This window comes from Balaenoptera musculus, chromosome 3 (assembly GCF_009873245.2).
Source record: "Balaenoptera musculus isolate JJ_BM4_2016_0621 chromosome 3, mBalMus1.pri.v3, whole genome shotgun sequence".
NCBI lineage: Eukaryota > Metazoa > Chordata > Mammalia > Artiodactyla > Balaenopteridae > Balaenoptera > Balaenoptera musculus.
The window spans coordinates 51882111-51904768 of NC_045787.1; the positions used below are offsets into that span (position 1 = coordinate 51882111).

Sequence of the window (22658 nt, forward strand, 5' to 3'; positions counted from 1 at the left end):
TTATTTTTTTCACCCTCTGTTAATTGGCAATATAACAAACTTCCCCAGAGAAATTAATTATAATTCCACAAGCTGAAAAATTTAACTTCAGGTGAAAAATAAGTAGCAGAAGTTGATGAACCTTAAACAATAAATATTTGCATTTAATGCAGCTGCCACTAGTAATTAAGAGAAAATGACTAACTGAAATGAACCCTAACTCACTTGGTTATTCTGAGGGGTTCTTGGTGCATTTATGCGAGTAGTAGCGATTATGGAGCATTTTGTTGAATGTCTATGACACATTGCCACCTTGTGGCTGCATGTTTTTCTTTCACTGTAAAAGCAAATTTTTAATATTAAGTCTACATGATATTTTATTTTTTGCCTAGTATTTATACTTCCCTTGATAACAAAAGATTTGAGACATCTTAGAAGAATACATTTAATACAGGGCAGGAGAGTTTAAGACAGTGTCCTTGATATTTGAAGAGGCAGGCCGAAGTATTGAGGGGTAAAAATCCACAATGTCTGCAACTAACTCTCACTATAGGGGTGGTAGGGCAAAGAGAAAGGGGGAGAGAGAGAGAGGAAGAGGAGCAAAAGCCATGGGTGGAAGTTAACAATTCACCACTGGTCAAGGGAATATGGTTTTTATTGTACTAATCTTAAAACTTTTCTGTTGTTTCAAATTTCCTTAAGATTTCCCCAAAATGTTGGCAGAAAAAAGAAAAAAAAAACCGGGGTAAGGGCATAAAATAGAGCTAAGAAGGAGGCAAAATTAACCTCTGCATTGTATAATGGACTGACTGCATTTGGACCCCTGACTGAGTTCTGCATTTTCTAGTAGCTGATGTGTTACTGTCCAAGGTGCCCTTGCTACATTTCATTGTCTGTAAGGTTTAAGGGCAAAGTGTCTAACACTAGACAGAAATTCGCTCTTGGAGGCCGTTCTAAGTAGGACACTGATGTAATGAACAACAGCCCTAACAAATACTTCCAAAAGTACAATCTGCAATTCCTTTTCCCTGCTGATCAGGGCAGATCCTGGAGTGGAGGCACCGCTAGTTTCTTGAGGACCTCTCACTAAACTACTAAGTGGCAATGAAATACAGTAAAATACTGACTGGCAATGAATTTCAGATGGTACTGATTGACAAGTGCTTGAAATCCAGCTGTTCTGTTACTAATGAATACAGCTGAGCTTGGGGGAGAGTTGACATCATGTAACAGCTGAGTGAGTGTAGTCTATTTCATTTCAACCGGCTTGAGAGGAGTTACTCATAGGCAAGGTCAAATTTCTTTTTGTGCCATGGATTTAAATATGCTGCATGGCATAGACAGACATATAGATGACTTCATCCCTGAATTTCTTTTTCCTGTAAATACACCCATGAGAGTCTTTTTTTTTTTTTTTTTTTTTTTTTATTTATTTATTTGTTAATGGCTGTGTTGGGTCTTCGTTTCTGTGTGAGGGCTTTCTCTAGTTGCAGCAAGCGGGGGCCACTCTTCATCGCGGTGCGCGGGCCTCTCACTGTCGCGGCCTCTCTTGTTGCGGAGCACAGGCTCCAGACGCGCAGGCTCAGTAGTTGTGGCTCACGGGCTTAGTTGCTCCGCGGCACGTGAGATCTTCCCAGACCAGGGCTCGAACCCGTGTCCCCTGCACTGGCAGGCAGATTCTCAACCACTGCGCCACCAGGGAAGCCCCCCATGAGAGTCTTAATCTGAAAAAATTCTGACAGGTATAAGCAGATGACCTTCTTCCTACCCAGGAAAACAAAACAAATCTCAGTGAAGCATCCCTAAAAATGCCTGGCTTTGAGCAGTGTTACCCAACTCTTGTTTGTTTTTAAATTTCTACGAAGTTGGCTCTTTTCTGTGGCAGTTGGAATATCCATGAATATTTTTTGTACTTCATTTTTGTTCTTAATAACTATCTGGGTATATGCATGTGCACATTAATATTTTTGTCTTTAATAACTATCTAGACGCATGTACATGCATATATACTTACTTGAAGGAGAACATTATAAAACATAGGGCCCTATTCAGGTGTGAGAGGTTTTCTTCTGAAAGCAGGACAGATCTTGAAATAAATGTTGTGACACAAGGGATTCTTTTGTAGAAAGCTGTCTTTTGAAGTGACTTTGGTTTCTATGACTCTTGTGACAGGATTTCTTTTAAAAAGCTATGAAGTGATATCAGGACGTATTGATTTCTATTAAAGGCTGTGATGCTTAGAAAGTTCCCTTCCCTACGTATATTTGTGAGCACCAAAAGCTTGTGAATTTTCTTTTGTGAACAACTAAAGTGATCTATGGATTCTCTGTAGAATCTATAGAGCGATATTCTTTATTTTTTTAGGAGGATCATGGCCCACAGAAAGATATATTTTACATAATGACTCTGGATACACACCCATACATGTATAACTTAACCATTTCATGAAATGATTCTTTTCCTTCCTTCATTGGATTCTGATAATTTCTGTTCTGCTGGTCACCATCTACTAAACTTGATTTCATGACCCACTAATATGCCATGACCCACTAATTCGCTTGAAAAACACTGCAATGGAGGTTTTGCAGCAAGCCAGATACTCTTTCAGATGGAAGACTCAACAGTGGAACCCTGAAGTCTCTAAACCAGCCAAATTCAAAACAGTGTTAGGAGAGAGGGGTTTAGAGAAGGAAAAGAGGGAAGAAAGTATGCCTGGTGGGGAGGGGTGCGGTGTCTTTCATTCTGGTTGAGAACGTCCCCAGGAAGTGATGCCGCTGTCCTTCTCTCTGCAGCTTGACCACATACTATCCCCTCCGCCCATGCCATTTCGGAAATGCAGCAACCCAGACGTGGCTTCTGGCCCTGGAAAGTCGCTGAAGTTTAAAAGACAGCTGAGTGAGGATGGAAGACAGCTGCGGCGGGGAAGCCTGGGGGGTGCGCTGACTGGTGAGTCGCATGGGTGACTTGTTTAAGAGAGGGGGTTACATTTATACAGTACAGTTGGCTCTCTGTATCCACGGGTTCCACATCCACAGATTCAACCAACTACAGATGGAAAATATTAAAAAAAAAAAAAAAAAATTCCAGAAAGTTCCCTAAAGCAAAACTTGAATTTGCCATCTTCTGGCAACTATCTACACAGCATTTACGTTGTATTAGGTATTATGAGTAATCTAAAGATGACTTAAAGTATCCGGGAGTATATGCATAGTTGATAAACGAATACGGTGTCATTTTATATAAGGGACTTGAACATCTGTGAGAATCCTGAAACCAATCCCTGTGGATAGGTGGGGACAACTGTAGCGTGTCCCCAATGACAGTGGAGTTCCCGGTGTGAAAATCAGCCCCTTAGAATGTGCCTGCCCCTCCACAGACCATTTGGTACAACCTAATCCAGTTCAGAGAGCCATTAAATTGAGAATTATATTAGTAAACTTTACTGAAGTATAATTTACATAAAATAAAATGTATCCATTCTAAGTGTACCTGTGGATGGGTTTTAGCGAATTTACACACCAGTGTAATTACCACCAAAGTCAAGATATAACATGCTCCCTTGCCCCTTCTTTGGGCCCAGGCAACCCCAGAGCTGCTTTTCGTCACTATAGATTAGATTTCTCTTAAGAATTTTATACTAATGTAATCATACATTGCATGCTTTTTTGTGTCTGGCTTCTTTCTCTCAGTATGTTTTTAAGATGCATCTATGTTGTTAGGTGTATCAGTAGTGTGTGTTGAACCTCATAAGAAACCGCCAAACTGTTTCCAAAATGGTACCATTTTACATTCCCACCAGCAACAGGTGAGTGAACTAATTGCTCTGCATCCTTGCCCATCTGTGGTATTGCCAGTTTTTTTAAATTCTAGCCATTTAAATGGGTTAGTAGTCGTATCACTTTCTGGTTTTAATTTGTATTTTCTTGATGACTAAATGATGTCAAACATCTTTTCATGTGCTCATTGGACATTCATATTTCTCCTTTTGTGAAGTGCTTATTTAAATTTTTCACCCATTTTTTTCCTTTCACCCATTTTTAAATTGTGTTGTTAAAATTTAATTACTTAAAAAATTAAAATCCAGAAAATCTACAAATAACCTTTATTGGCTTGAAAGATAGCCAAATTAAAATAACTTAAAGCATGTTTTTTAAAAAAATAATTTCCCATATAAATTTTCATGTTGTTGAACTTAATTTTAAATCACTAAAGGTTAGATTTCTATTTTTCATTTTAGATTAATTTTTCCTCTAAATATAAATATTTTAAAGAAACTTTATTGCTTTTTAACAGTAAAGTTTTCTCTACATATGACAGTCTTGTCTGCCAGTTAATAAATGACCTGGAAAACAAGTTGAGTTCTTCATTTTTTTGGAGAATTATGGATTTTGACTTTTTGGAGATAAAATTTCTGGGAGCAGAAATGCTTCTGTACCATGATCAGCAGAGTCTAGAACATGTGACCCACTGTGGCACACTGCTGTGGTATAGGGTGAAGCTGACTTCAGGCCAAGGGGAAAAAATTCATTAAAAAATTGCTGCACTTCATTAAAATTAGGGCAAATGTTCACACTTGAGTTTTACTGATGTTCTTTTAATGCTTGTTAGGACATTTTTCTTTGCTTTCATTTCTATAAATGCAGAATATTTGCTTTTTTAAGTAGGAGATCCTAAAGATTTAGTCTAACACTTAGTTTTTTAGCAGGGGAGATTAAACCTTAACGGTTAAAAGGCTCACCCCTTACTTACTAATTTCACTTAGGGAATTTACTTACTTTGGTTAAACTATTTTTGACCAATAGGAGGGGGGGAGTAATGGTTGCTCCAATTTTTGCTAAATCAGTTTACTTAAAACTTTAAAATAATGCAAAGGTATAGCTCTTGATGCAGATATATGACCTGAAACATGAAATTTGGCCTTTAGCTTTAAAAAAAAAAAAAAAGCTGAACTTGATTCTCATTTCAAAATCTCAACAGCTCTAGCAATTCTAGCTAGCCTTTTGCAATTTAGCTTCGTATAAAATTATTTTAGGTAATTAATTTTTGGTCAGATAATTTTCAAAAATGTTTAATAGTCCTTAGGAGAGCTTTTAAAAAAATCTCTTGAACATCAGCCTGTTTTAAACAACAGTAGCTTGAAAGTGATTTTGGAATATGAAGAAAACATTCTTAGTTGGTCTTCTACATAGCTTAGCTGAGGATTTAATGAAGTAACACATACAAAGCAGTTAGCCCAATAATGGTGGCTATTAGTATTGTGTGCATAACAAATTGAATTTAGGATTTTTGCAGTTTATGGGTAACTTGGTCTTGTGAACCTCAATTTGAAACCCTTATCAATTGATTTTCTGCTTTGTGTCAGGCACTGTGCTAGTATCAGGTATTAGAGCAGAGAGAAGAAAGCATCATTTCTGATCATTAAGAAACATGGTTTCCACTAGTTTTAGGCAACTGTAAATAATCACATATGATCTTCCCTTGGAATAGACCTTGTTGCTAAACTTATGTCAAACTGGTTTTGACTTCATAAGTTTGTGCCTGATAGTTTCTGTAACTTAAAGACCAGCCACCTTCCTATTGTTTAACTTTGTTTTATTCCAAGGTTTGTTTTCCTTTAGCAGTTTTCTACTGTTTTCTTTGAAACAAAGACTATGTGAAGGCTTAATTTATAGTTTGAAAATTTTGCCACCCAATTAGCCTGTATAAGTTTCACTAAACTCTTAGGTCTTTGAGAGGAAGGTCTGTGACCTTTTCATCTATTCATCCCTAATGACAGCTGACATGAAGACTTTACTATGTGGCAGGCACAGCTTTTAGGGAATTACATTTATTGACTTATTTAATCCTTACAACATCTCTGTGCACTTATGAGGGAGGCACTCTTATACCCATTTTACAGATGAGAACACTGAGGCACAGATGGGTTGCACAGATCACGATGCTCAGAAACAGCAGAGCCAAGATTTGAACCCAGGTGTTGTGGCTCCACAGTCTGTACTTGTGGCCACTACACTGTGCCTAGCACAGCTGGTACCCAATAGGTTTTCAATATATTCCAGCAGGATTAGTTGGAGTAATTTTTTTTTCAATTAATTGGAAAATTGGTGCTCAGTTAATATCTGGGGCTGACTCAATCTGTATGGATCCTGGTCCATTAATTACAAAAGTAAATTAAAACTAGACAATTAAGACATATTAAAAACTTTAAGATTTACATATTCCTTAATCCAGCCTTTCTGTTCCTCAGATTTCATCACAAGGAAATAGTCATGAATATGTGTAGAGAATTAAGTTTAGTTATGTTTAGAGCGGCACCACTTATAATAATTAAAATCGCATATTATCTAAAATCTAGATATCTGGCAAAAGAATACTAGTGAAACATAATATGGTATACACATAAAGTGGAAAACAATTATAAACATTAAATCATGTTGTGAAAAAATACATTTTAACATTGAAAAACTCACAATATATTTTTAATGTGAAATCTCATTGTTGAATGGACTCATCTTTTCATAGGACTTAATATAATTGTAATTAAATAATTATATATTTAATGAGAGGAAGGAAAACAATTCCTGTCTACTGAAGAGTTTTCTCAAACTGGAATTATGGTTGACTTGGTCCCCTTTATAATTGGGCAAGTGAAGTTTGCTACATGGCCCTTTTTATACCCTGCAATTCAATCCATGAGTTACTTTTGCCCCTGAGGTTTTTTGTGGTATTAGGTGGTATACCAGTTGACAACAGTAATGCTACATAACCACAAAGTTTCACTATCAGACAACAATACATATTCCCTTTTTTCTCCTGTGGCTGCAGGTCACCTGGGTTTTGGGTTATTTAGCCTGGGCTCTGCTGTGATTGGTTCTAGGATGCAGTCTGGGTCTAGATCTGCTCCATGTGTCTCTCCTCTTCCTTGAGCCAGAAGCTACCCAAGGTATTATGTTCCCCTGGTAAGAGACAGGAGCAAGCGTGTGCACGTCCACCTGCACAGGCAGGTTTCAAGCCTCTGCTGGCACCATGTCTGCTAACTTTCCATTGGCCAAAGCAAGTCACATGGCCAAGCCCAGCATCAATGGGCAGAGGCATCTTCCACCCACCATGATACCTTGGCAAAGATGCAGATCTATAACACTCCTGGGGGGAAGCGAAGAATTGGCACCAATAGTTCAGTCTGACATAGTTAGCTTTCGTCTCTCTTTAAACACAATCTTATAGAGTGAAAATATTTACATTTACCTATTTTTCAATTAAGAAAGTAATATGTGTTCAATGTGGACAGTTTAGAAAATACAGAGCACCATAAAGGAAAAAGCCATAAGCCCATAATTCTACCATGCAGAAACCCTTGATGGAACTTTTGACATTTTCTTCCTCAACTAAAATTTTGGATGACTAAGAGTATTAGATCAGAGGAAAAAACAACCAGTACCTTTTATGCAGTACCTTTTAAACAACAGACCTAGTGTTCACCATGCCCATCCCTGCCTGGATTATTGTTTTTTCTTTTTTGAAGCTGATGATGTTTTATATCTTCATGGCCCGCAATTTGCTAAATAGGCACCCAGAAGCATCGTGTAAACATTGACTGAGCTTTGGAGCCCCCTGATGAGGAATAGAAGCATTATTCAAATCATATGGATTCTTAAATCTGGGCATGACTAAGTGGTAATGTGCCTGACAGTTCGCAGCAAGGAAGCTGCAGAATGAAGGGCAGAACCTCAGGATCTTGACTCCTGGCTTCTTGATATGCAAATGATTGCCCTAGGAGATATGGGGATATATGTATATGTATAGCTGATTCACTTTGTTATAAAGCAGAAACTAACACACCATTGTAAAGCAATTATACTCCAATAAAGATGTTAAAAAAAAAAAAAAAAAAGATTGCCCTGAATCCTACTCCTGCATTCCACAGCTGTGATGTTTGTGTGTTGTAGCCCTAACACGCAGAAAATGAAGGAAGACTTCTTTTTCTTATGCAGAGAATTGTGTTTTTCAAAACATATTTGGGTTGTTTGGAATGTAAAACAAAGAGGAATCTTTGTATGTGTGTCACTTGCACACAATAATAGGAAATCAACTTTGTAGACAGTATAAATTAGAACTTCGAAAACTGTTGTTAGCATCGTTGTATTCTATCTGGGGGAAAAACTTGAGAGATTTTTCCTGCTTGTTGGGGATAACATCTGAAAATTCAAAAAAAACACATTTCAGAATGAATTTTACTTCAAGAGGGAAAGGAAAAACAAACCACACAATGCCAGAAAACATTCTTTTCTTTAAAATTAACTTGAAGGCTATTCTGTTTAAGTGCTGTGTAGAGTTTAATGGGTTTCTCATCCTAAAGGCCTCCTTAGCTTAGTGGGCAAGTCTGACAGAATTTAGATGAAAACAAATTTACCTGAAACGTAACTATGTTATAGGTAGCCTTGGTATTCAGTAAATATTGCACCTGAATACTCTCGTATATGCTCTGGATTTCTTCATGTTTGTAATACCATCAAAAGAATGCCTATGTAAAAATGGTGTGTATTAGGATAATACCACGTGCTAGAGCAAGCAAACCAAAAAATGTCTGGGGCTTAACACAGTTGTCACGTATTTCTAGCTCATGTAAGTGTTGTGGGTTATCAGGCAGCTCTCTCCCTCCTGGTGAGTTAGGGACCCGCATTCCTTCCACCTTCTCCTCTGGCTCTTCTTTATGGCCTCCACACTCTGCTTCCAGCTGGTAGAAGTGGAAAGAGAAGAAAAACTTTTCTGACTTCCTAAAAGTCCCATCCTGGAAGAGACACACTTTATTTCCATTCGCATTTGTTTGGCAAGATCCTCTCACATGGTCAGAGCCAAATTCAAGGCTGGTGCTACTGTTGGGGGAGTGCTAGGAAGTATGGTCCCTGCTGGACTGTGGCCTCTGAGTCCAGCTACACAAGAGGCAAGGGAAACATGGCATTTACAAAGTCAGGGAAGACTGAGAAATAGGTTTTAATAAAGAAATTGGGTGTGATTAGTTTTCAGTATGTGAGGTCTGAAATGCCTGTGGGGCATGTTAAATCAGAATGTCCAGGGAGGACTGTGCAGTAACAGAAGCAAGAGTCATATTTTGAGAAGGAAAGGATTGGCTTCATCTAAGAGAATAAGATGAGAACAAGAAGTTGTCATTGGATTCAGCAGTGTAAGTCACTGCAAACCTTGAGGAGGAGGGTGCTGAAGTGTGGATGGCAGCTAGAGTGAACCGGCTTAGGAGCAAACAGTAATGAAGGACCTCAAGGTAGCTGATGTGTTGATGAGAGTGTAGATAGCTCTTTTGAGAAGTTGTCCAGTTATAAGAGACTAGAGAAAATGAGAGTGAGCTGGAAGGGCATGAGGGGTCAGAGGGGACCATCGTAATATGGGTACCAGGCAAGCATGTTTGTAAGGTGTTGAGGATGGTTCAGAAGAAAGAGATGATAACCAGAGAAGTCAAGTGCTGTGGAAGCACCTGGCAGGGTATCCGGAGCACATGTCAAACGGTTGGCCTTGGCAGGGAGAGAGGTACTTCCTTCACTGTAACAGGAGGAAGGAGGAGAAAATGGATGCAAAAGCAGGTAGTGTAGGTACATCTATACCATGAAATACTACTCAGCAATAAAAAGGAGCAAACTACCAATTGCCTACTGAAAAAAAAAGGAAAAAAGCACAACCTAAAAGTTGAGAACTATGTTTAATTCGGTGGACTTGCTGAGGACTTAAACCTGGGAAGCAGCCTGCCTGTCAGGTAGCTCTGAGGAACTGCTGCGAAGAGGTAAGGAAGAAGCCGGGATATTTAACAGTTTTCGGAAACAACAACAACAAACACAGGTAGTAGGGACATCCAAAGATTACTGTTGGTTAAAGAAAAACACACATCTCAAGTTAACGAATTTAGCGCTTTTCTGTGTATGGGAAGATGCAAGAGTCTGGACTCAGTGAAATCATTCCTTTGATGTGCACCTTCACTATCTAGGGCCAGAATCCTGCTTTTCTCCACCCTGAATCCCCTCAGGGTACACAGTTGGGAGGCAGCTGCAGTGACTGCTGGCTTGACGGCTGCACCATCCTTTGTTTACTGATATGGCAGGTGATGCACGTGACAACCTGGGTGAATCTCCAAAGAATTAGGCTGAGTTAAAAAACAAAAACAAAACCAAAAAAACCCAAGAGGTTACATGCTGTGTAATTCCATTTCTATATCATATTCTTGAAATGACAAAATTATAGAAGTAGAGAACTGATCAGTGGTTGTCAGGACTTAAGGAGGAGGACATGGGAAGGAAGTAGGTGTGGCTATGAGCGGGCAACGTGAGGGATTCTGCAGTGGTGGAAATGTTCAGTATCTTGACTGTAGCAATGTCATTATCGGGGTTGTGATTGTACACCATAGTTTTGTAAGATGTTACCATTGAGGGACACTGGGTAAAGGATACCTGGAGCTCTCTGCATTATTTCTTACAACTGCATGCGAACCCACAGTTACTTCAAAATAAGTTTAATTTTAAAATATTCCCTTTCCAGATCAGTGATTTTAATAAATTTTCTTTTCATAAAAAAGCAGGTAGTTGAATTGACTTAGTGGCTTCACTTCTCAGTGCATTATGAGATATCTGGGTGGGCTTCGGGAGGGTTATATGGGAATTGACTAGAGAAGGAAGTCTGAAATGTTCTTAGAGAATAGGAAGGCAGACTATAAATGTAGTAGGGTTTCTTGGAAGCACTGACAGCCCATTCAAGGTCTGAGATCATGAACTGAAAGTGGAGTCAGTGTACATGTTTGAGGGAAATGTTAAGACACCAGGGAAATTTGTGAACTGGGAACGTCAGTTCCACAGAATATAGCAGAGGGACCTGGTCCAGGGTCACTCAGGAGAGCCATGGGGAGGGTGGAGCTGAGCTGTGTAAGAGTCAGGGGGTTTTGGTGCCCAGCGTGGGATTCTCCAGGGGCAGAGCCAAAGCCCATGGGAGCTGGGAAGTGTGGTGGGACTGTGGACCGAGCAGTGGGTGGGCTGTTCGACTAAACCAGCCCATGAAGGATGACGGATATGTTCATATTTTGAAATCTGGCAAGTTTTAAAACTTTTAAAGGGTAAAGGTCTTTACAATTGTTGTAAAGACAATGATGCTCTCAATTTGGATTCTTGGCTTTTGGCCAACAGGAAAAAGAACCTAGATAATTCACACTTAGGGTTTTACTGGCTTAAAAACATCTGGCTTCTATTTGTTTTACTATTTCTCAATACTTACAAATTTTCTACACTGAGGGCATATAACTTGGGTCAGGAATTCTTTTACGTGGCTTTAGTGTTCTGTTTTAGAACTTGTAACATTGTGTACTTCCTTCACAGTGGTTTATGAGTCTGGAGAGTGTCTCTACCTATTTTTTCTGAGTCACCAAGCGATCAAGAGGCAAATCCATTAGCATCTTCTTTCTGGTGAGGGTGCATGATTTTAAGTAGCCTTTAAAACCACTTGCTGTCTTCACTGTTCCTATGTCAGCTTAAGTCTGGATATTTTGTTTGCTATCTAGGTGTTCTAATTAGAAGATGGCAATGTAGATGTATTTTGTGTTTGTAGTATCTCCTTGTCAGGGTAGGAAGATCTCCTGAGACTCCGCCTTAATGGGACATGCAGCTGCTAGCCAGCTCCTTTGACAGATGCTGCCTCCCAGTGGCTGTCTGTCCGGGGGCCCTCTGCTGTAGCTCATTGCCCATGCAGATGGCTTACCCATGAGTCATTGCTCCCACTGACGGGGGAGCATCACTTGGTGGTTCCCAGGCCCCTGGTCACCTGCTGCTTGGGAATTGCCAAGTGGCCACCTTGTTCAGCACCGGGCTGCAGAGTCCTATTTGAAGCTCAGATCTCTCCTTCAGACATTTGGCACCAATGAAAGCATCCCAGGAGGTGATGTCAGGCGTGAGAGGAGAATCAAGGAAAGAGTGTAAATGAAGACATGAGGACTCGAATGTGCTGCTCTTATACTGAGAGTCAGATGAGAGACTGGGCTGTTTGCTTTGATGTGTGCATGAGCTCCAGAGAATGCTGGGAGCCGTGCTACATCCATGAGTCCGGCTCTTCAGAAATCTGTTTTTCAGTTCTGTACCAGATAGAGTTTGAAGGACTTAAAATTAGTCCTGAGTGTTAATTAAGAAGATGTTGTTGCTGGAAGACCTGATTTAAGTTTCTTGAAGCGCCTTCTGTGAGGCAAAAGGTAACTTGGGCCTTAAATCATTGTGATACAGAATTTCAAGATTGCTAGGGTAGGAACATCAGTTGCATACTGAGATACAGCTAAACCATTATCACCTGCAAAATAAGTTGGCCTTCTTGACCTTAGGCTGGGTATGTTGGATGTGATCAAACCCCGTGACTGAAATTCTCCCAAGTACCCCAAAGAAGAGAGTGTCTAGTGGTCATTTAAAGTTTTTGCTGGCATTATTTTAAAGGTTGTATGTGTCCAAATATATAAGGAAGTTCTCTATACCGATTAGGCTAAAGAAGAAACTTAATAGAAACAAACCAAAGATGTATGGAATATTAGGATCCCCAAAACAGTTTTTCTCTCTCCCAGTGTTTTCTCTCTGTTTCTCTTTCTCTCTGTCTCTCCCCCTTATTTCTTGTGTTCTAGGGTGATTCTATAAATAATGGACTTCTGTTATTCCTGATTGAAGAAAATGAGTTTACTGAATCCATATCTCAAAAATTTGTTTGTTCTTAAAATTTTATTTAGAATAGAAAACTGATTTCAGGTTTTTGTTAAAGCATTTTATCGAGGGGTTAAATTTTTTTAAGGAGCATAATCATTTTCCTTCTTTTCTCCCCAGTTTTTTCCTAGGACTTGCCTGAAAATCTGTTTAATGCTGATAGGATAGACCGAGGCCTGGGTATGGCAGGAGGTGGTTTTCCTCTCCTTCATGCGTTGTGTACTTGTAGGTTCTGAAAAGCATGCTGATTCCAAGCTTGTCTTCTCAGTTTTGTATATGTATCGTCTTTAAGAGATGCCGTGGTCTTAGATCCCCGTGACTCTTCAGCATAAATGAGAACGCCACAAAAGTTGAATTGATTGTATTACAGTTAAGAATATGAAACATGAATTTAAATAATTGGAAATTAGTATCAACTATTAAATCCCCCCTATAGAGCTCTTTGAGTTATTGGGGAAGGGGAGGTAAGGTCGGGGAAGGCAAGGAAGATGGTGGGTGCTGCCGTTTCCTGCCACACTGGAACCCACGTAGGAAGTTGGACGTAGGTAGCCGGCTCTCGTGGTGACATTTTCTTATATACAATCCAACTGCAGTGCAGCTGCACAGAGGTGCATGTGGGTGCTAACTGCACATGTACTGGAATCAGTACATTGGACCACACATACGTCCTCCGGAAAACAGTGATTGGGGGGGATGCAGATCCGAAGGAGAATGGAATACCTGAGTTACACTGAATGGGGTTTAAAGATGGGAAAGCAAGTGACTTGTCTGGGTGGGGATAGTGTCTCGACAACTCCTGTACCGATTTTTCGAGGTGTAATGAGAAGGGCCTGAAGTGGGGATCTGAGGCCCAGATTCTTGTTCCACGTCAACCGCTAAGTAGCTATGCCTTCATTTCTGGTTCTCAGTTTCCTCATTTGTAAAATGAGTGCGTTGGACCAGATACTCTCAAGGTCGCTTTGACCTTGCATAGTGAATACTTTTAGCTACCAAGATGAGGGATGGGGGAGTCTTTGCAGAGACTGGTTTTCCTTCATTTTCTCCCTTTACACTTAACATCCTTTCTCCACTGTTGAGCAAGGAAGCCCACCTTCTCCCCTGGAGGAGCCTTGCAGTGACGTCCTGTCCTCTGAAACTGAGCACACCAGGCCATCCATCTCTTGTTCAAAACTCATTTTCAGGGGCTAATCAAAGATCAGGAATGTAGACTTTTTTTTTTTTTTAACTTCCTGGATGGAAACCGAAAATGAAGCTGACTTTTTGTCATCTCGGCAGGAAAAAAGAGTAGGCAAAGAAATGCAAATGCCACCAACCGGGATGTTTAAAGATTGGTAAAAATTAGTGTTTCTGCTGTATTAATGACTCTGGTGGTGGTAGCCTGCATTTGTCATTGTCATGTTCCATTGTCATTCAAGTACTTAATCAATGCATATTGTCAGGGCTAAATTTATTTTCTTGCGTCTGCCTAGCCAGATCATTTCTCTGTTTTTTGACAGTATTGTCTCAGGCCCCTGCATCCCAACAGGGCCTGAAGGGAGAGCTGAAAGTAAGTCCCCTCCTTGCTTTTTAACTCCTTGTTGACTTGATCCCTGGTGGGTAAAACCTTTGAAAAGAGAGAATGGTACCATTTAAATATCTGTTTCCCTTTTTCTGAATAAGAATACAGGTGGAGTCATGACCACTGTGTAAATTATTAACACTGCACCAAGTTAGACTTGAGTAAGAATTTTGCCTAAGGTACCTTAGTTCCCAGTTTCCAAGTCCCTGCAAAGGAGAGGCATGTATGCATGTAAAGTGTATACATAGACTTTGATCATGTGTTCACATGTATGCGTGCACACACAGCATTGCACCCTCAGTTTTTATTTAGTGTTCCATAATGTAGGAGGCGCCCGCATTTTTGCCCTAAATTACTCCAGACGACAGTGAGAATTATGTATGTCATTGCCCTTTTATTAAAACCTCCCAAACAAATTTCTCTGAGCTCAAAATGAGGAAAAAGAGGTTGTGTGGCCTGACAAATTTGAATTCTTTCTTTTCTTAAGTAATGAGAGCTGGCTATCCCACTGTGTTTCTGTCTTTGCTTTGTTTGCTGGGAGTCTCAGTGCAAAGCATTTTTGTTGTTGTTTTGTTTTTACTCCATTTTACTAGCTTTTGGCTGCACTGGTGTGTATAAATAATATAAAAATGATAGTAGGTGATACATGCACAAACCCAGAGCAATGAGACCCCCATGTTCGGTGTACAAAACAACGAGATGAAGCTCATGATTCTTTGCTACACTCACATTCCATCTCAAACCCCTTCACATCACTTCCACAGCTATACTTTCACTCTCTCCTTCCTGCTACCATCTTACATTGTCCTCTTCTTCCAGGATGGATCACTTTTAACTTCCTATTATTTGTGGACCTATCATCCCTTTTACTACTTTATAAATTCCTTGAAGACCTTTTCCTTGAACCCTCAAAGCAAAGCCTCCTGCATTGCCAATCCTAAGCGCTCAGTGAATTGGGTCGCCAGATAAAATACATGACACTAAGTTAAATGTTAATTTCAGAGAGACTGGTAATAATATTTTTAGCATTGACGTGTACAATGTAATATTTGTGGTATACATAATCCAGTTTATTTGCATTCCAGTTTATTTAGGCATCCTGTAGTTCTGTGAAATCTGGCAACTCTGTCAGTAACTACAGGAAGGGTTCTGTACTGAGGCTTTATCAGACATGTTGTCTCATAAGTACATGCATGGCACGAGGGGCAAGGGGCTAGGGCTCTTACACACAGACACTAGTACACTATCCTTTCTCATGCTCCCCGCCCTCCACCCCTTTACCTGCAGTCACCTTGGAGACAGGACCAGCTTTCTGCACAACCATAAGCAGATCTGACGTATGATGCTCTTTGGTGTGTGTTAAGTCTGTGTGTATATGCCCACTGCCATTCTTTCAACGGTCACAGTGCTCTCGGTGGATTCAAATAGTAGGAGATTAAATGCATTTAACAAATGGCTAGAAGAAAATGATCAGGCTCTCGATCTTGAGAGATGACTATTTGGAGGATGATTGGAACAACCCAATAGCTACCTGCCCCCTACCTGAGCGCCAGAGCACACTGATTTCCTCATAAGCATGACTGAATTCCCTAAAAAGGAATGTTAAGTAGCCTAGTGATACTGTTAACTTTAAGACATGAGGCACTGATCCTGGAGTTCAAGGCTACTTAATGTCATCTGAACTTTCAGAAGAAGTCAGGGGCTACATAAGAGACCAGAAATGGAAAGGTTGAATTCCAACCCTACACTGGTCATTAATTTCCAAGCAGTGCTTGAGGCAATCATGATGCTAACCTTGGCTTAAAATTTTCTCTGCTTAAAAACAAGGACAATGTTATGTTTTGCAAGGCACTTAGTGATTTGTTAGAACTTAATTCAAGGCATAGGGTTATAGTTTGGATAACAGTGGCTCCTAGATCCTATTGCTTTTAAACCAGGTAGAGTGGACATTAACTTTCCTAGTAAGGGTTATACAGTCCTTGATTGAGATCTCCCACCCCAGAAGTAGGGCATTTTAATAGATTGCCATTTGGAGGTGCTGGAGGAGATCTACTATGCAGTATTTTGGGGAAAAAATAGTATAGGTTTGCTCTAGATTTCCTGTTTATTCATTAATCAGTATCAACAAAGATTTCTTAAGACAAAAATAATATGTTCTTTAGGGGGCACACATAGACATTACGGAAGAAGAATTGGAATCTGTTTGGAACAAAAGCTAACATGAAACTAGAAACTATTCCAAAGAGATATATATGGAAATACACCATTAAGTGAATTAGATTGTACATAGACGTTTCCTTGTAATAAAACTAGAGAACTTGTTAGGAAATTTGGACTTGTCTGGAAATTTCTGCTTCGACTGTCATATGGAGTTTATTTTATGCCCCTGTGGCTGCCTTTGTTCTTTTCGTTTCTCTTGGAAAGCTCCTGATCCCCAATTCTTCCTTGGCCTCTGTCCTAACTGTTTAGATGTAGGGCAGTTGTCAGAAATGTTTAGCATCTCAGGATGCCAATGACATTTGGGTGTGTCAATCAAAGCATCTTAGTGGGCAAAAGAATGTTACTGAGTAGGATTCATAATTTCTTCAAAAAGTAAGATACTAAATACAAATTGTCCTCACGTGTACTCAGGTTAAACAGTTGGCCTTGGATATACACAGTGTTTTGTGGCGGTGTCAGACTCTTTTGGAGATGGGTTTTAGAAGAGAAAATCAAAGCCAGGAGAAGTGATATGAGGTTCTTGTATCAAGTTTAAGGCCGCTGAGCCTTTTTTCACTATTGCTATGGTTACAAAACAAACAACTGAACCACATTTGAACATTCTAGGCAATGGGGAACTAAACAAAAATGAAAAAATCCGAACCCTGGGAGAAATATAAATGAGAGACAGAGTGGAGAGTTAATATGCACAGGCGTAAGTATGGGATCCTGTAAACTATCAGTAGCTTCTGTGTGCGGGCTGTGACGTGGGGCTACAAAGACAGATGAGGTACGGTCCCAGCTGACACTGAGTTTGCAATGTAGAAAAGCATATTATGTACAGAAATAGATGGCACCCTATACACAGGCAGCCCCATAGAAGCAGGTGATTAATGGGGGGGAAGGTAAGGCTAGTAACGCCCCTGGTTGTAGATTCAATGCCAATGATGCCAAAATGGGTAAAGCATCCTGGAAGGGACCTGAGCCACCACGGAACACACACTGTGTGTTCAACACTGTGCTGGGCACTTGGTGTGTGTTACCTATGATCATCATCACTAGAGGTCTAGACATGGAAGCTCAGAGAGGGAAAGTAATTTATCAAGGGTTTCGCAGCTAATAGATGGTGAAACCAGGGTGCAAATCCCTGTCTGACTGGTTTCCCACTCTGTGCTCTTGAGTCCACTTGGTGAATGGAATGAGAGCCTCTTACCCCGAAGGGCCCTGAGCTGGAGAGTATTTGATCCAGCCTGAGAACGATATCGAGAAGGAGTGCACTTGCCAGGAAGAGTTGTTTAGCAAGGGAAAGTAGAGGGGATAATAAGTCATTGTTTATTGTGGGCCTTCTATTTGCCAGATGGTATGACAAGCCCTCTGTGTACATTCTAGATTGTCCTCACCGTCGCCCCAGGAGGTTGGTCAATCGTGTCCATTTTTACAGAGCATTTATGGGAAACTGAGGCTTAAGAGGTTAACAAGGTCACAGAGCTACTACATGGTAGTAGTCAGGCTTTGAATTTTAGATTTGAGTCTCGTGACTGAGGCCAAATGGTAATGGATTTGGATCCAACAGTTTCATTTCATGAGTTTAAAAATTGAACATACGGTTGACGCTTGAACAACAAGGTGGTTGGGGAGGCCAACCCTCTGTGAAGTCAAAAATCCGCAAACAACTTAAAGCCAGCCCTCGCTATCCGTGGTTCCTCCACATCCGTGGTTCCATGTCTGCGGATTCAACCCTTCCGGATCGTGTAGTACTGGAGTATTGACCATTGAAAAAACTCCACAAATAAGTGGACCTGCGCAGTTCAAGCCGGTGTTGTTCAAGGGTCAGCTGTCTTTCCAGGATCCACAGGGGGCAGCCAACATGTTAGGACAGAATGACATTTTGGAGAGGGTTGGGCTAACTGGGTTGAGCAGCCAGATTGTGACAGGGGAGGAGGAGATGACTCCTACTTGCTTGATGATTATTTTGAAGAGAGCAAGATACGGGTCCTCCGGGAGGGTTTAGAAAGGTGTAGAGAATGCAGATGGGGGTGAGGAAGGAGAAAGAGGAAGAGAGCAGGGGAGCCGACAGGTAGTTTAACAGCTGCTCCACATATCCGCCAAATGACTCTGAGAAAAAATGGTTCTATTTATTTGCCGTTTCCTTCCATATATCTTCCCAACAGCATTCATCAATATCTGTCATTTCCCAGGGGGTTTAGACATGTCTAGCAATTCTTTCTGCTGAATTATGTTTCAGTACAAGGATGGAGGGAGGCGAGATTGCAGATGTTCGCTCTGACCTGTGCCTGGCGTCGCTTAGACACCGTCCTCACCCAGCTCCCGGGTGCCCTCACTCACACATTCTAGGCGATGCTGCTTGGTGTCAGATTCTTGTTACCATGTTCTCATTAGAGTAGCTCTACTTAATACTTCCTTAAAAATCAATTTTAGGTTGTCACATTAGCCTTTGGTCTGTACAGCTAGAGCCTAGAGCCAAACCATTCTGTATTTTTTGATAAGAATTTTAAATCCATACAATCACCCCTTGAAGGGAGACTACCTTGGTGGTCTAGGTGCAAGAGGGACTTGCTGGCGAGGGCTGGGTCTCATAGCAGAATGGGAGAAGTTGCTGGGTGTTGGTATACCGAAAGGCGGCAGTGCACGTACTAAAAGTAATAGGAGCACTGACGCTTACTAAGCTCTGTTTCGTGTATTAACTCATATGATCCTAGTATCTTCCCTTATTAGAATTTGGTAATCTTGGTAGGTGAGAAGAAATATTTCTGCTTTAAGAACAAGTTAAGGGAAAAGAAAAGAGAGGCCAAATATATTTCTCTGTAAGTGTGGATTTGAATTGTTTCCATTTAAAAATAGACTGCGTGTTGGCATTTTTGCCCTCTTGTCATTCGATGGCAAGGGTAACAGGGTGGCTCTCTGTAATTGAGGGTAAAGAGACCACTATACCGTTGAATCATCTTGGCACATTTCACTCTGAATGTTACTTTTGATTTAAAGCTACAGTTGACAGTGGCAGCGGCAGCTTGAGATGCTGCTCCATAGCCTTGCGGTCTGTCCAGCGACTTTGATTCCTGCATGGTAGACATGTTTGCTCTGGTATTTTTCCGCAGCCCCTAGCTCTCTCACGGTATGGAATTGGGCTTTAGAGACTTTGTGAAATAATTGTCATGGACCCAGTCAGTCTGGGCTTGCCCTAAGCTGTTAGCATCTGCTATTTGCTCTGCTTGCTACAAGCTTCCTTCTGAAGCATCCCCCTAAATTTGTCCCACCCTTTCAAGCACCCTCCTAACTTTGTCCTCAGGCCCTTGTGGTTAGTAATATTGCCTTGCCGTTCTATGTTAAATATAGAATGCTGCTGATAATATTCTAAGAAGTGAAATTGGGTATCTCTGGTGGAGTTGAGTCTAGCAGCAAAACAGTTTAGAGACTGCTGCATTGGGCGATTAATTTGATTCAGACCTTGATATACCCCATTGGTGTCACTGTGCTCTGACAGCCAACCTCCCTAAAGGCATGTGTCCTCTCTCCATTCATCTTTCAGTTTCCTTGTCAGTTGGAGATCCCTGGCTAGTAGGCAGTGATGTCTTCAAGGACATGGGGTCAAGCCTACGCTTTGGACTTTTCTTGTGTGAGTCAACACACACCACTTTTTCTTTTAAGGCTAGAATAGCAGCTCAGTATAGGAGTCAGTGAACTTCAGCTCTCCCTGGTCACAAAACCTGTTGGTTTCTCAAATTATCTTTATTTATGCCATTAAGAAGAACGATTTAGCAGCATTGTCGATGCTGTCTAGGTATAGTTATTCTTTCGCAGTGGGGACAAGAAATTGGAAGTCAGTCACCCATGTGAGAGGGAAGATGAAAGGAACCGCGTCTCTGTGTTGTAGTAGCACAGCTGAAGATGAATAAAGGGTATACAACTATCTGTTCGAATCCCTGCTTTCACTTTTTTTGTGTATATACCCAAAAGTGGAATTAAGCAAGGGAGGTTTTAGTAGGCAGTGGGGAAGGTAAAGTGGTGGGAATGGCCCTCCTCCCACTTTAGTGGTGGATGTGAACTTTCTGAGGGCTGCTGTGAGAGCTTCAGTAGACGCTGAGGTCAGCAGCAGCCTGGTAGCCCAAAGGTAAAGCTAACAGATGAGAGATGTGAGCATGTGGCCCCATCTGCTTGCTCATGGCACCAGCACGGTGCCAGCTCCCCGTTGTTCGTTTTGTCCCTAGCTCCTTGCCTCTGTAATGCTGGCACGCACCAATCTATTTCCCTCCCTTCTGTGGGTCCCCCTCCCTCACCAAAACCCTTGAGAGCAACACGTGGACCACCTCAGCTACCCTTTCTTCCTGGTGGCGACCTTAGAGGGATAAACAAGCTTTTCCAGAGTTCTTATGTATAACTGAGCACCAGAAACCATTTCTCAAGACTGCTTTGTTATGTAGTTCCTGGGTCTTCTTTTGTCTTTGATGTCCTGTTTGTAGTCAGGAGAGGTAACCCAAAATGTAAGACCATGGACTGACTGCTCAATCTGTATTGCATTTCAGGTGATACGGAACTTTTTTACTGGAAGCTTTTAAATCTAGGCAGGAACCATTATTCTCCAATGACAAAGTAGGTCTCCAGAGGCTATATTTAATTTCTGCTGAAATTATTTCTGACCTGATATTTTCGTACTTCAGAGGGATACTTTAAGCTTCCGGGTGCTTTGAAAGCATGTATCTCACATTTGAAGACCTCTTTGTGGAGGTCTTGCTTCTTGTTATTTTGAAATTCAGGATGAAAACAAAGGAAAACCCATTCCAGGAAAAAGACCATATGTACCCTAAGTAGACCAAGGCACAAGCTGAGTCTTAGTAATCTACTTATTGTCATATATAAATGGCTGGAGATATTTCTACTTATTCGGTTAAGTAGAGGCCCTGTGACCAAAAGAGAAACAATAACCAGTATAAAAAGCCCATTCCAATAACCCATAGCTCTGTGGTTGAAGCTTGACAAATTCTTGTTTCACTCTGGCCAACAGATTTCAGCTTTAATATGGACCTCTATTTATTGCCTTTAAATTTCTAGTTATGTCAGTAGACGGTATCTAATAAATGTTTTAATAAGCATATTGGAATTTTAGCAATGTGTTTCCAAAGAACACAGAGCTGATCAAATTTCCAGTTGTAACAGAAAGCTCGATGTGGTATTAAAATAGAGCAGCCAGATTGCTAGGCAAGCTCACCTCTCCTACAACAAAGAGGGAATAGTATTGTCCATTAATTTCCACCCTGTGCAGCTGAATAATGCAGTTGACAGATGCTAATTTTCTTAAATTGTAGGCAGCAAATGATGCATGAATATAGCAGCAACACACTTTTTAGAGGCTCTTGGTAGTCATCAGAAAGTGAATTTGTGTAAAGTTTGATGTAATCACTACCAACTAGGGCACAATGCTAATGCCTTCTAATGACTGCCTTAAATCCATCTGTTGTCCTCTTTTCCCTATTAACACTAATGGGGGTCCAGGCAGGAATAAAACATCCCATGTGTTGTGCTAACAGACCCTCTAATTTGTAACATTCATATGGTTCCTACAGATGAGACTTGTGCAAGTATAACGACATCTAAAATCTAACTCATGACAGGATGATAAACATTTCATTACATATGTATATAAACGCTTCCTAATTTTATTGTTTGTTCCAAATAATTAACAGAATTTTATTTCTTGCTCACCTTGTCATCCCTCATGTGTTGCATATCTCTTTGTGTTTATTTTTTTGAGTTTATATATATTGAATGCCCATTGTATGATGCATTTTCTTTTTTAATCTTAGAACCTCTCCATAAGTTTACCTCTATTTTACAGCTGAGGAACACGAGGCTTGGAGACGTTCATGAATAAGTGATGGAATCAGTTTGGGGGGTCAGAATAGGCACTCAGCAATATGACTCTGTGTCACCCCTAACTAGAGCAATTATTTTTACCATTATTGGCAAGGAGCTTTATGTCTTGTATGAAGGTTTGAAGACATATAAGATAAGTATATGGGCTAAGTTCAAAAGTTAGTTCAGACTTAGTTCAAAAACTGATCTGTTAATGAACATGAGTTAGGGTCTATTGAAGTAACAAAAAAATGGAAGGCTGACCAAGTCTCTCCTTGACCAAACCCTCACCAGGCTTCTCGGAGCCCTCTCTCTCAATTAGGCCCCCCAAC

General features: G+C 40.6%; 1 protein-coding gene across 1 annotated transcript in view; it reads left to right on the top strand.

Annotated features, from left to right (window-relative positions):
* The window catches only part of MAST4 (microtubule associated serine/threonine kinase family member 4), a 568903-nt gene that overhangs the window by 170884 nt on the left and 375361 nt on the right, over positions 1 to 22658 (top strand). The window contains 1 exon segment of the mRNA XM_036848868.1: positions 2772 to 2925. Coding sequence (XP_036704763.1) covers positions 2772 to 2925 — 154 coding nt within the window.